This window comes from Ambystoma mexicanum, chromosome 8, assembly GCF_040938575.1.
Source record: "Ambystoma mexicanum isolate Mex_15411 chromosome 8, UKY_AmexF1_1, whole genome shotgun sequence".
Lineage (NCBI taxonomy): Eukaryota > Metazoa > Chordata > Amphibia > Caudata > Ambystomatidae > Ambystoma > Ambystoma mexicanum.
The window spans coordinates 358115788-358130090 of record NC_090929.1 but is presented as its reverse complement, the minus strand read 5'-3'; the positions used below and the strand labels follow the sequence as shown (position 1 = coordinate 358130090).

At 44.5% G+C, this 14303-nt stretch overlaps 1 protein-coding gene across 2 annotated transcripts in view; it reads right to left on the bottom strand.

Moving 5' to 3' along the window:
- Positions 1 to 684: 684 nt before the first annotated feature.
- PRPF4 (pre-mRNA splicing tri-snRNP complex factor PRPF4) overlaps positions 685 to 14303 on the bottom strand; it is a 508092-nt gene continuing 494473 nt past the window's right edge. For both annotated transcript variants that reach the window (XM_069609818.1, XM_069609817.1), the window contains exon 16: positions 685 to 1354. In XM_069609818.1, the coding sequence (XP_069465919.1) occupies positions 1161 to 1354 (194 nt within the window). In that variant the 3' untranslated portion in view covers positions 685 to 1160. The remainder of the gene's footprint in view (positions 1355 to 14303) is intronic.

Sequence of the window (14303 nt, the reverse complement as noted above, 5' to 3'; positions counted from 1 at the left end):
TTTGCTTTCACTATAAAATACTAAAGAGCTGATTGTTCCCGCCCTTAGCCAAATTATTGATTCATTATCGCGGACAAAAGACGTTTGTACTGTGGATTCCCATCCTGATAACAGGGACTATATGCAAGCATGTGACTCAATCAAACCTTCCTAGGTGGTCGTCCGTCTAGCTTACGTTTGAAAACATGAGAGCGTGGGAAAATCTGAGCATCCAACCATCAGATTGTTAATGGCTCTGGGCAACACCATGCCCTTGACAGACAACATACAGCTTTGTACACTGCACAGCATGTTCCATTTACAAGACAAGGCAATGTAAGGAAAATCAATCCATGCAGGTAAGAAGCAGTTAGTCGGACAGGGGGTCAGCTGATATAAAAAAGGGATAAATGGGTGGCTGAATGACTAAAATGTGAGATTGGCAGTGCATGGCAAGAGGAACAAGTAAAGTGAGGGATGACGAGGAGGCACTAGTTAGTGGGCAAGATGAGGCCAGCTTATCGGCAGAAAGTAAGGTTCAACAGGGAAACAATGTGGGGGAATGGCTCTGAAGCAACGTGGGTTGAAAGAAACGTGGGATTAAAGGCAAATAAAGGGAAGAAACCAAAATGAGGCGAAGAGACCAGGCAGTACAAAGTGGGGACAAAGGGAAAATGTCTAGCAGCATACAAATCCACAACAATCTTTTTTTTTCTTTAAAGAGTTTATTTCACAACTGTATATCTGTGTAAAAAGATGTGTGCACCATTCTTAACTCACAATATAGAAAACAAAAGTATGTTCATTGCCCAGGCATGGAAGGTCAAGTTTCATTTGGTACTGGAAGCCAGTAACTTTCATTTTGGTAATATGATGCTAATTTTCTAAACAGATGATACATGCTTATGGAAAAATCAAGACATTACAATGTTATTAAAACCATTTGAGCTGAAGCAAAGCTTTAGGTTCAATGCTGTTTCCACAGTAAATGGTTTCAAGTTGTCAATTGGGGCAAAACGTGGCAGCATGAACAAGGAAACTACAATGAAATACTGTAAAAGAGATGTTTTTGGTTTCCAAACCAGAAAGGCGAGCTCTCTGGATTACTATATTCCAACTAAATAGTCTTTTCCACATTTAAGAGTCCTTTGAGTTGTTTACAATAAAATCGCAATGACCACCTATTCTGCCATCCAGAGCTTGAAGGTCCTGTCATACGAGCAAGTGGCTATCAGCTGCCCATCTGCAGAGATGTCCATTGCCATTACTTTACCAACATGGCCAGCCAAAGTCTTCATTGGGGCCCAGCTTGGGTGGCTCCAGATTTTTGCAGTGTTATCATAAGCTCCTGTTACCAAGTAATTCCCTCTGGTGGCTATGTAGCAAAAAAGAATGAACATAAAGTTAGATATCTGTGCTTTTTTAAGCAGTACTGTGCCTCAAACAGCATTAGTATACACATTCATGTGCGCTAGGCTTCATACACAACGAAACAAACAAAATTGTGCAAGCAAAACCACCTAATAAAAGGGATGTACATGGTCCTGAAAGCTAACAAACTTTATACTACTATATATTTCATGCTTGCAGGACAAACATTTCACTTCTTTTTTGGGGCAATACATATTTTATATAGCCAACACGATAGTCACTAGGTTTCTGTACTACTTCCTGTCAAATGAAATGAGAAGTGAAGGGTTGGAGACTTTAGGTGAAAGGTTTTGCACACTGGTGAATGCTGCAGTGTGGTTACCCGGCCAGCCACGTTATCCAAACAACTCAAACCATACAGCAATTTTGAAAACTGGTAGTGGAATCAAAACAATGGCAAACCTATAGTACTAAAGGAAACGAGTGTCATGTCATTAAAAAGCATAACAAATCATGCTTTGAGGTGGATGTTGCTGCTGAAGTTCAAATTCGCTAATTGAAAGGTAAAACAAATGTTTGTGTCCTACCTATTAGTTAGCTAGAATTTCCTTTTGGAGTATACATCTTCCCACTTTGTGAGTCCCCAGCATTTTTGCTGGACTAATGGCTTTTTGGACTAATTTTCCCAAGTAGGAACCTTTTTCCACACTCACTCATCCTTTTACTCCAACCATGGGAGTCCATTTTACCTCTTTGGGGTACTTTTCAATAGAGGTATGTTTCCTCCATGTCAGCAGGGATCTACATTTTATTATTGCAGCACACTGCACCTTCTGTGCAGTGTTGCTGGAAGCTCCTTGATTATTCCTTTTTTCTTTACCTGTTAACAAATGCAGTCAGGAAAAAGGCAAAAAGGTGCCACATGAGAAATAATTTACCAAATGTCAAAAACAACCAATTTAATTATAAATGTATAAACCATAGTTAATATGGCAACCCCCAGAACTAAAATCAATCATTTCATAATCATGTAACAGCTTTATCTCAAAACCACATTAATGACATAAAAAGCCCTGTAAAGTGTGTATATAAAAATATCACCCCAAAAATGATGTCAACATGAAGTGAAGCAAACAATCCAACGTCAATTAATGTACCACTGGATTCATCACACTACATTACGCTCCTGACAGTCCCCTCAGCCGACACGAGGACCGAGAACCAGAGCAAAGTCTACCGCACGACAACTGTCTCCCGAGCCTTGAAAAAGGCACCAATGAGCCAGTGCTGTGAAGATCTTTTGCTGGGCGTCCAACTACTCGAGAACAACCACAAGATTAATTGCAAGATCTTTTCTTCAATCATTAAAACTAAAAAACCCGAACCAGTGTCTGCTGTCGCCTCCTGCTGCACAGGCTTATTCACTGAGGAGGTACTGTTCTGCCCTTAGCACTTACCAGGGGCCTGCTTTGTTCCAGTGCTTCAGAGGGTTGCAGTTAAACTGTTACTTGCATCCCCTCCTAGGCCTCCATTGAGCTACACTGGGGTGGACAACCCTTTGTGCTCTATAGCAAATTCATCTTCTGCTACTTGCATGTAAACCTGAAGAACGCCTCATAGACTCTACCTTGTTTGCTGCTTACCTACTTTCCCTCTTTTTCCCTTGGTGACTGGACTCCCAGTGCTCCTCTTTACTCTGAGACTCACTTAGAAAAGGCTGGTGTTAGGGAGAATTCTCAAAAATGTGCTAATTCATCTCTACCTTAGAGACCCCCAGCAACTTTGCTGGATTTTGAGGACTTGAATTTTAAACATGGACAGTTATACCCTTTTTCCCCACTCTTTCATGTATTTTTATGAGATTTTACTCTCTGTTTCTTTTGGTTGTGGAGTCTGACAAACTCCATAGGCATCATCTTTTTGCATTGTGTGTCACAGCACATTCAGTGTAGCGACACAGGGAAGTCTTTTAGATTTCCCAAGGTTTAAATACCTTCTCTTGGATAAACTGTTTCCTAGAACAGTGATGTGAAATCGACTTTACTTACATTGTAACTTTCTAGACCCAGCACACACTATCTTACAATAGGGTCCTGGATGGGTTACTTCACATCCCCTTTGTCTAACTTCTCATGCAACAATTTTATGTTACCCTTTCCTTGATGAATGGCTGATGGCAGTGGTTTACTTTTAACTACCGTGGTGTGCATTTACTGCGGACTGCGTTCACAGCTGCAGTAAAGAACCCAAGGGTGCCATTTTTGCCAAAATAGCCCGGTCTTCTTTTTTCACCATTTCTTTGTGGAAAGGTCCTTCTTGAGATTTACTCTGCGCGCCAAACCAAGTTTGGTCCCTTTGTTCGTTTGGTCTTTGGCGGGATTCACGAGTGAAGCCTGTCTTGGCTCCAGGATGTCTGGCGGGGGCAGGAAGACGCCCAAAACTGTGTGTGCTTAGTCTCCTAGAAAACAAGAATGCACTCTTAGGTGATTGGTAAGCCACCTGGAAATCCTCTCGGAGCTGGTTGAAATTCCACTGCAGTTGCTGCTGGAACTTAATAGCATGGAGTGGAACACCAGATCATGTGTGTTGCTTTTAAGCTGGCCAAGAGCTTCAGGAAGATCCTACGGACTCCCAGGAAGCAGGACTGACCGAGTCTGAGCTACCTCAACAGAGTGCTGGACCCCAGATGCAAGGAAAGCCCATCGCGACAGCCAGGAACTGCGGTGTTGCTATTTGCGTTAGACGCGAGGAGCTGAAACACCGAAGTGCCACTTGTTTGAAGATTGCCAGTTGCGATCAGTGACCGTCCCATTGCAGTGCAGGAGTCCCCAGAAGTCCTCCCTCTTGCCACCTGCTGCACTTTTCTTCAACCTAAAGGTACTGTACAGTCTAAGAGAACTTACCTCTTGTTGTGTAACCTCACTTGTCCTCGTTGGAGACTTGTCTTGGTTGCATCCATAGAGTGGCAAACACCTTCTTTACCGTACAAGCCTAATTAGCTTGTGGCCCTGCCTTGATTTCTTCTTTTCTACAAAGACGTCTAAAACATTGTGCAAGACTTTTACTTGCCTTACCATTGGCTGGCGTGGCTCCCTGAATGACTTCTCTCCTCTGCTTATGTGTTGTGTCTTCCTTCCAGGAAGGGGTAAACTGACTTTGCATTGGGGGGTTATTGTGAAAGGAATTACCTGCTTAAGAATAATTGTGTGATTACATGTCTTATTATGAAACCTTTTGTCTGTAACACTCCTCTCAAGAATATTCTAAATGCAACAGTGATATGTTAATATCCGCAGCACCCTAACTATTGAAGTCACCTGAGGGTGTAGGTAGTGTCTGTCGGCCATCCCAAAAGGGTACTTACTGATTTAGAAAACTAAGAGTGTGCATTTTGAAGTATATTTGTGTGTTGCTTTATATTGCCCCTTCTGAAGAAGGCTTACTCTGACAAATAAATTAATAATTGTTTAATCAAGAAACCTTGTGTGTAAGAGTTTATTTGAATACTTGTCACTGTGAACCTCTGTTTAACTCCCCTACAGTTCACATTGACCTCTCTTGATATAAGCCTGGCTGCACAACACGCTACCAACTTGTGTAGTACAGACTTATACCAAAGGTTGGGTTCCTATTGCCAGGAGGCGAGGGTTGTTTTAGTGCACCCAAAGGGTACTGCATATAATCTTTCCTCACACCTGGACTTCATAAGATTTGGTTAAGTAGGGGTTAACTAAAGTATACAAGTTGGGATACAGTTTACATACCTGTGTCAGAGGTTTTTACCAATTTCTTGATAGTTTAAGGGTGTTCTAAAGTAACTTTTATCCTTTTGATATAGCATATTATTCTGTGTTCAATGCTACTGTCTGATAGCACTTACCTTACTTAAAAGTTACAAGCATATATAACGTTCCCAACGCGCACCTTTATCATGCACTTTGGGAGTGCCACATTTTGATGGCCTTTTAACTTTTGTGCCATTCTGCAAGGCACTAATAAAGACGGTAATTTTTACAAATATTTTGGTGTCCGGATCCTTTTACTTCATGGATGTGGAGAGTGCTACTCACCCTGCCTGATGTCTATCAGTGCCTAGAAGAGATATATATATATATACATATTTCTTTCTTTTTATACAACTGCTAGTAAGTGTTTCCTTGAACTATGTGTATACTTGAGTACTGTGTGCCTCACAACAGCACTCATTCCACTTAAACCAAGTCTGGCAGCTCCGCCATTGCTACCAAACCTTTGGGTAGTTTAGGATAAACCTGAGGGGTGTACCCCTGTTCATCCAAGGCAGGTTTTCGAAAGTCTTATCCCAGACAGGACTTTTGTAAAATCTAACACACACATCCCAAGCACAGCTGGCCATACCGCCTACCTGCACTTAAAAATGTCCAATGCTGGTTGTCCTTAATCTAAGTATGTCTACATATGTATTGTCACTGGTGACTGTTCCATTTACTCTCCCCACAATCTGGTCAGAATGTCCTCAAACTCACCCCCATTCTAAGAAGTTCACTGCCTTCTGTCAAATCTGATTTCTGATCCATTTTATGTTTTTTGTGATCAAAAGAGCATTGTCCCATATATATATATAACCTTGATCAGCAATATGATTACGTTGAGTAATGTATCATATATATAATACATTACTCACTGAAATCGTATTTCTGATGCTTGCTTCTGCTTAGATTCACATGTTATGCATAGGCCGACATCTAGTGGTAGCTGCAGAGTATAAGTAGTTGTTTTCAAAACTCAAAAAAGGGACGTTGATAGGGCGTGCCAGTAATACTATGTAATACTATCCCTAGTGTGACGTCCACTGTACCCATGGTCCTTCACCCATCGAGGTCCCTAAGATTGTTTTGTTTCTGCCATGAGGTAGCATGAAGTGTAGCGTGAGTACAGGTCTATCAAAGCAGATATGTATCAGATAAGCTCATATAAACATCCATGCACCTTCTCTCCAAGGGGGGGAAAGGTGGCCACATGCAAATCTAAGCAGATACAGGCATCAGAAATAAGATTACGGCGAGAAATGTATCCCTTCTGAGGCTTGTGGAATCTGCTTACATCAAATGCAATGCATAGATTAGCGAGCAGTGTTAGGAGAAGGTGGTGGGTTGTGAGAAGGTCCAGTGGCAATTAGATGTTTTAGAACCACTTGTCCCACTTGTGTTTCTGCTTTGGAATGAGTGTCAATGCAGTCAGTAGTGCTGAGTGAAAGTACGAACTGAGCTGCATGTAGCGGCTTTGAAAATGGTGACTAGTGGGAAATGTGCAATAAAGGCCAAATTAGCTCCTGTACCACTTGTGGAGTGAGCAATTGCTACAGGCAGAGTTTTGCTTGCTAATGAGTAACAGAGCTGTCGGCATCTGACTATTCACCTGGAGATGGCATTCTTGGAAATGCAGTCTCCTCTGCCTGGTGCTACGGAGACAAAGCGTTGGTCTGTTTTTCTAAGCGGTCTGGTCTTGTTTACATATCAAAGGACCACCCTCCTTACATCTAGTGTATGGAGTTTCTTCTCAGCTGAAATTGCTGGATTCTGGAAGAAGCCCGGTAGCTCAATGGATTGGTTCACGTGAAACTTGGAAATGAATTTAGGTGAAAACCTAGGGTGTGTACGTAAAACCAATTTGTCCTTGTGTACGACAAAGAATGGGCCCTGCACTGACAATGCTTGCAGTTCACAAACTCTTCTTATAATAGCCACTAAGAAGGCAGTCATGTATGTCAGGCGTTTAAGACTTCACTTATGCATAGGCTCAAAGGGTGGTCCCATGAGCTTTGCGAGTACTACAATGAAATCCCAGTCTGGCAGTGGGTTCGAAATTGGAGGGTTGAGGCTTTTTACTCCCTCCATGAATGTCTTAATGACTGGAACTTTCCACCATGATACTTTACTCTGATAGTTGGTGTAAGCTGAAAAAGCTGCCAGGTGGAACTTTATAGAGTTGAATACCAACCCTGAATCTAACAAGTGGAGCATATAGTTACAAATGCGGGATGGGGTACATTCTATGGGGTTTGTTTAGACTACCACCAAATTACAAATCTCCTCCACTTGTCGAAATAACAGTGTCTGGTGTTTGGTTTTCGTGCCTCCTTGAGGATATCCATACACTGTTGTGGTAGATTTAGATGTTCAAACTCTATGATCTCAGGAGCCATGCTGCCAAGGTCATTGAGCGAGGTTGAGGATGTACTGTTATTATCCCCCCCCGTATTGGGTCAGTAGGTTGGCCTGGCACAGGAGTTTGATGGGGTCGCACATCGCCAGTTCGTGCAGATGTGAATAGCAAGGTTGTCTTGCCCACATAGGAGCAACTAGGATGAGCGTCATCTGCTCTCTGACTCTTGTTCCCCATCCTGCTCATTAGAGGAGTTGGGAGAAAAGCATAAGCACATTTCCCTGACCAGCTCATCCATAAGGCGTTCTCCTTGGAGCATGGTTGGGGGAACCTGGACGCGAAGTCTGGGCATTGCTTGTTTTCTTTTGTAGCAAAAGTCTATCGTTGGGTAACCCCCACTGTGAAAAGATGTGGTCTATGACATTTGAGTCTAGTTGCCACTCATGTTCTTCTGGTAGGGGGGTCTCTGCTCAGTGAGTCTGCTAGAGTGTTCAGTTCCCTTGGAACGTGTTGGGAAGATAGGAACATCCCCTGTCTGAGTGCCCACGTGCATATTTTTTGTGCTAGCTTGGACAGATTTGGAGAATATGTGCCCTCCTGCTTGTTGATTTCGAACATTGCAGTAATGCTGTCGGTGAGGATCTGTATTGACAAATTTGTCAGCTGTGCTTGAAGCGCTTTGACTACTGCTAGAAGCTCCAGCTGGTTGATGTGGTTCTGTGCCGGGATGTGTGTCCACAGACCATGTGTTGTGTGATGAAGGTGATGTGCCCCCCCACCTGGAGAGTGACATCTGTCGTAACTACCACTTGCACCGCCGGATCGTGGAAGGGTTTTCCCTTCAACAGATTCTCCTTTGTCCACCAGCAAAGGCTTTCTAATAGTGTTGGCGAAACGACCACTAGATCGTCCCACTGACCGATTGCCGGAGACCACTGTTTCGCCAACCACTCCTGCATGGGGCGCATGAGCAGACATGCGTGAGACCAGGTAAATGCAAGATGCCATCATGCTGAACAAACGCATAGCTTTGCGTACGCTTCTCTGGTGACCGGCTTGATACTGTGGTATTTGCAGTAACATGTTTTGGATTCTTTCCTTTGATGGAAAGACTAGCCCTTCTTCTGTGTTTATGGGAGCTCCTAGGAACTGTTTGGTCTTGTTTGGAACAAGGCTTAATTTTTTTGTCATTTATTGAGAAACCCAATTGGAAGAGAAGGTTTATTGTTCTTTGCTGGGTTCTGCCTGCCCATTTCGGGTGACTCCCCTGTGATCATCCATTCGTCCAGGTTGGAGCACACAGGGATTGCCTCCCTGCGCAGGTGCGCTGCCACCACCGCCAGTACCTTGTTGAACACCCTTGGAGTGGATGCTATTCCGAATTGGTAGTGCTGGTTTGCTATTTTGAAACGCAACAATCTTCTGTGCGCTGGGAACATTGAAATATGAAAATAGGCATCTTTCATATCCAATGTTGCCATGTAGTCCCCCCACTTTAGCAATGACATTACCTCTTGTAGTGTTGTCATACGTAATTTTTGTGGCTTGACATAGGTGTTTGCAGGGCGCAGGTCTAATACTGGGTGCATTGTTAGATCTTTTTATGGCACAAGGAAATAGGTTGAATAGATACCCTTGTTTACCTGGTTCGCCGGGACGATTTTGATGGCATCCATGAGCAGCAGTGTTGCAACCCCCTCTAGAAGGATGCGTTGCTACTCTTTTGTGGCTGGTTTTTGATGCAGGGGATGGTTTGATGGTTGCTGAAGTAACTCCACGCAATAACCGCCCGCCACGGTTGATAGCACCCACTTGTCCGAGGTGATTCCCTCCCATGCGTGGGTGAAGTGTGTTATATGCCCTCCTACTGGAGAGGCAAGGGAGGGGACCTGAAGTGGGTGGTCACTGTTTCTGAGGTGTTGCTCCACCTCTGGAAGTGGAGGACCTCCCATGGCTGCAAGATCTCCGCTGGCCTCTTTGGAAACCTTGAGAGGCTTGTCCCTGACTGCAACCCCAGGATGAGCTTTGTTATTGGCTATATCCAGCACCTCTTTGTGAGTTTTGACCTCGAAAGCGACAATTGTTTCTGCCTCTTTGGCCTGGTGGTTAATTAGTTAGCTGGCCTAGTGGTTTAAGAGTGTCATACTCTTCCTTGGCAGATTTTAAAGCATCCTCAACTGCTTTACCGAATAGTACGTAGGCATCTTGAGGAGTGTTGCCTGCGTTTCCAGTTTAAATCCTGATTGGCAAAGTTATAAGTGGCGTTTTTAAGAGTGTCCCCTCAGCGATTATTCTGCCCGCATTGTCTGCAGCACTCAAGTTATTTTTCAGAATGCAGTTTGACACCGCCTTTCCTTCCGCTACTGCTTGGGACAGTTGCGATTTTAGAGGTTCTGGGGCCGAGGCAATTAGGGTGGCAATTTCCTCCCACTTGTGGCAGTTGTAACTTGCCAATAAAGTGGTGTTGTTGGCAATCCTCACTTGAAAATCCGCTGAGGTGGCCACTTTTCTCCCGAGAGCATACAGTTTTTTACTTTCCTTATAGAGGGGTGCTTCCGATGAGGTTGGAGGTGTTCCTGCCGTTTTCCGAATTGTGGTCACTACAAGTGAATCTGGTCTCAACTGTCCCCTGATGTACAGTGGGTCTGTAGGCGCATGGCGGAACATTTTTTCAATACGTGGGTTCACTGCTCGCGTTTGGTTTGGAGTCTCCAGAGAAGGTTGGATTCTTCTTTGAACAGACTGAAGAATAGGTAATAGAGTGACAGCTTTCCTGTCCCCTAAAATGTCCTCCACAAAATCCTTCCCTAATTGCGTCTCATGGGTCTGAATTTGAAAATGATTGGCTGCTTTTATGAGCATATCATACTGAAGTTGGTTGTCCACTGGTGAATCTGCCACCACTGGGTCTAGGTTAACGGGAGAGGGTACATTATACACATCCTCCTCGTAGTATTGGTTTGCCTCCTCTAGTGTTGCAATCTCCTCAGGGTCTATATTTGGATTATATAGATCAATTTGGACTGGGTCTTGCTGAGGGGTAACTAGAAGGGTGTCTGAACGTGGCCTCTTTGCTGGGGGTTGCAAAGACATGGCGCCACTAGTTGGTGGCGGGTTTTGTAAGCTTGGGGGATTTTTCTCAAAATGTCTGCCATGAATGTCATTTGTCTCATCACCCTATCAATGTCATCAGAGGCCCACTGAGAGAAACTTGGAACAGACACAGGAGTTTGAGGTGTTATTGGAATAGACTGGCCCTTGTTTTTCAAGGCTGCTGCTACGGTATTGCAACGCTTCACTGGACTCCTCGGGAGTGTAATGGGAGTGAGGCTGTTACTCGGGCACTTTTAGGATTCCTTTTCTGTATAAATAAATACAACAATAGAACTGCTATAATACCTGATTTCTGAGAAGTTACTGAATAACTGTGTGCTTTTGGTAATCCCTCCCTTCTCAGCTGTGTTTATGTTTTGTGGAGCTCTCCATCCTGTTATTGCTACAGAGGCGTGTTGGAATGAAAAAACTTTAACTTGGAAGGCTGAGGTGTTCAATAGACTCTTGCCTTTATAATGTCTTTGCTTTTCCAGAATTTGTCTTGGGTAAGTATCTGGAGAAAATACTATAGTCTTTTAGATTTGGAATAGTCCCTACGTTGGAGAGATCTAGCTTTCTAATATTTTCCCTTTTTCTTGCAGTTTCTCGGAATTCGGAGTCCAATGGCTGCCGGATGACTGCAACGTTACTCGGGATGGAGAAATGTTCAACTAGCCTAAGTTCGTCTATGCGGAGTAACTGAAGCCTTTTGGTGAAGAGCACGGCAATAACTGAGCGGTGAAAACTTGAAGAAACTTCAGGTAAGTAAACTTATTTAAACTTCTTTCTTATTTTCTATTAAGTTTGTTAATTAAATATCTTATTTGTCTGCAGGTTTTCGAAAGCTGAGGAAAAATACCTTCGGAAGATGCGGTGGCTGCTGAGTAAACTTCTGAATGAAGGTTACTGCCACTGCGAACGATTAATGCTGCTTGAAGATGCTGCGGCTGTGAGAGAACTTCTGACAGAAGATGCTGCGGCTGCTAACGAACGCAGCTGACTGAAAAAAAACATCGGAGATAACTTTGGTTCGGTAAGTCTTTTCAATAACTATGGAATTCAGTTTTTTCTGTGAAAACGAATGTCTCTGATTTTTCCTTTGACAGGTTCAGTGAGGAGAGATGCTGGTAGCGTTACCTGCTGTCAGCGGAGAAGACGCGAAGCGAGCACTCCGGCGGAAGCGGGGCTTAAGTAGCTCCCTCTGCAGTAAGTATATAATGTGCTGTAAAGGTATCAATGGATCTGGCGGCGGCCATGTTTAGTGTATGAGACCACTGTAAGAACTATGAGAGACTATGGGAGCATATGCTATGAATGGTACAAATGCCATGTTTGCCAGACTTGTGCCCGCTTTTGACCTGCTGACTGATGTGATATACCCTGCTTCTCCTGCATGTCTGAATGGAAACTGTGCTCACTTACAGGGATCATGACAGGTATCCTCCCCCTGGGAAACAGAGTATTTCTTCCTGTGTGGGGTACTGGTCTTCTCTCTATGAGAATGATGACTCTTTGAAGAGTTTTTTTTTGGAATTTCTCCCCTTAAAGATGGTTAGCGGGCCATGCTTCTGCACCAGATGGGCCTTTTGAAGTCTTGGTGCTTTTTGCCAATTTAGACGTTTATGAGGAGTGTCGATTATCGGCGGGCGGGAGATCCAAAGCCACGCTATCCGGCACTCAGCTGAATTGGCCACCATGGTTCTGATATGCTGCGGTGGTTGTGGCCAGGGCCTAGAGTCTTGGGTGCATGGCCATAGGCCATATACCCAAGATTCTAGGCCCTGCCCACAACCACCTGATAGATATTCAATTCTATGGGTGTATCTATGAGTGTGATATGCAGCAGTGGTTGTGGCCAGGGCCTGGAGTCTTGGGTATATGGCCTAGGGCCTACGGCCATGCACCCAAGACTCTAAGCCCTGGCCACAACCACTGCAGCATATCGGAACCATGGTGGCTTATAACTCATTGACGCACCCAGAGAATGAAACATTTTAACTGCGGCATATACTCAATTTGCACCCAGGACTGTACGCCGTGCCCACACCTACCAGATAGATATTCAAATGTATGGGTGTGATATGGTGCAGTGGTCGTGGCCAGGGCCTAGAGTCTTGGGTGTATGGCCTACGGCCTGTGGCCATGCACCCAAAACTCTACATCCTGCCCACAACCACCGCAGTATATGAAATCCATGGTGGCTTATAATTTTACTCCTTATAGCATATCACACCCATAGTGGCTTATAACTTCAGTGCTTATAACTTTGTTCTTGGGTGCATGGGCTTCGGCCATGCACCCAAGACTCTAGGCACTCCCCACACCCACCTAATAGATATTCGATACTACGAGTGTATCTATTGCTGTGATATGCTGCAGTGGTTGTGGCCAGGGCCTTGAGTCTTGGGTGTATGGCTTATGGCCTACGGCTATGTCCCAAAGACTCTAGGCCCTGGCCACAACCACTGCAGCATATCACACCCATGGCGGCTTATAACTCAGTACCACACCCATAGAATCAAACATTTTAGCTGCGGCATGTACTCAATTTTAATGACCGCTGACACCACGTGGGTCCTTAGAACAGTTTCAACTTGCCTGCGCATAGCACGGACGGACGGAAAAACTATCCTTACGAGACCCCTCATTTTCAATAATTACAAACATCCCGGACCGCGCGGCCATGGAGAATACATCATTAGCACCTGCCGCCTAAACTAATACAGTATTTCACCCATCTCTTACTCTCTAAACCTCCCCAAGCACTCCGACACACCAAAACACCCCCCAAAACTGCATTTCGCCTCTGTTCGCCGCCGCACTGTCGGCGGATCCAAGATGTCCGGCGCATCCGAACAATCTGACGCAGATCACGCCTCATTCTAGCCAATCGGCGGACACGTCGTGTGTTCGCGTTCATGACGCAAGCCCATTAGCCAATCATTATCTTGTGCGTGGAGCGAACAGGGAAGTGTGACCGCGGAGCGAACATAGATATCACTAATTTTTTGAGACATACTTTTTGGTCGTTTTAAAGAAAACTACTGGACGGATTGGCACCACATTTATAAAAGCACGCTTTCGGGACCAAGCTCCTGCCGCAAATTTGGTGAAAATCCGTCCAGCGGTTTGGGCTGTAGGCGTGCGCAAAGTTTTTACCCCATTCAGTCTATGGGAAAAAAAGACATTTTGGGACCCCCCCTATAACTTTTCCCCCCTGGACCAAACTTTGCAAATAAATTCAGAGTGGGCCATATACTTTTTTTTGCAAAGATTGGCGAGGATTCGTCCAGGGAGAGCGAAGTTATAAGCCACCCAAAAAGTGCCTTTCCTATGGAAACAGCAATTTAAGACCGAAGTTATAAGCACTGAAGTTATAAGCCACCATGGGTTTCATATACTGTGGTGGTTGTGTCCAGGACCTAGAGTTTTGGGTGAATGGCCGAAGGCCATGCACACAAGACCAAAATTCTAAGTACTAAAGTTATAAGGCACAATGGGTGTGATATGCTGCAGTGGTTTTGGCCAGGACCTACAGTCTTAGGTGCATGGCCGAAGGCCATGCACCCAAGATCATAAGCAGTGAAGTTGGGTGCATGGCCAAAGGCCATGCACCCAAGACCATAAGCAGTGAAGTTGGGTGCATGGCCAAAGGCCATGCACCCAAGACCAAAGTTATAAGTAATTAAGTTATAAGGCACAATGGGTGTGATATG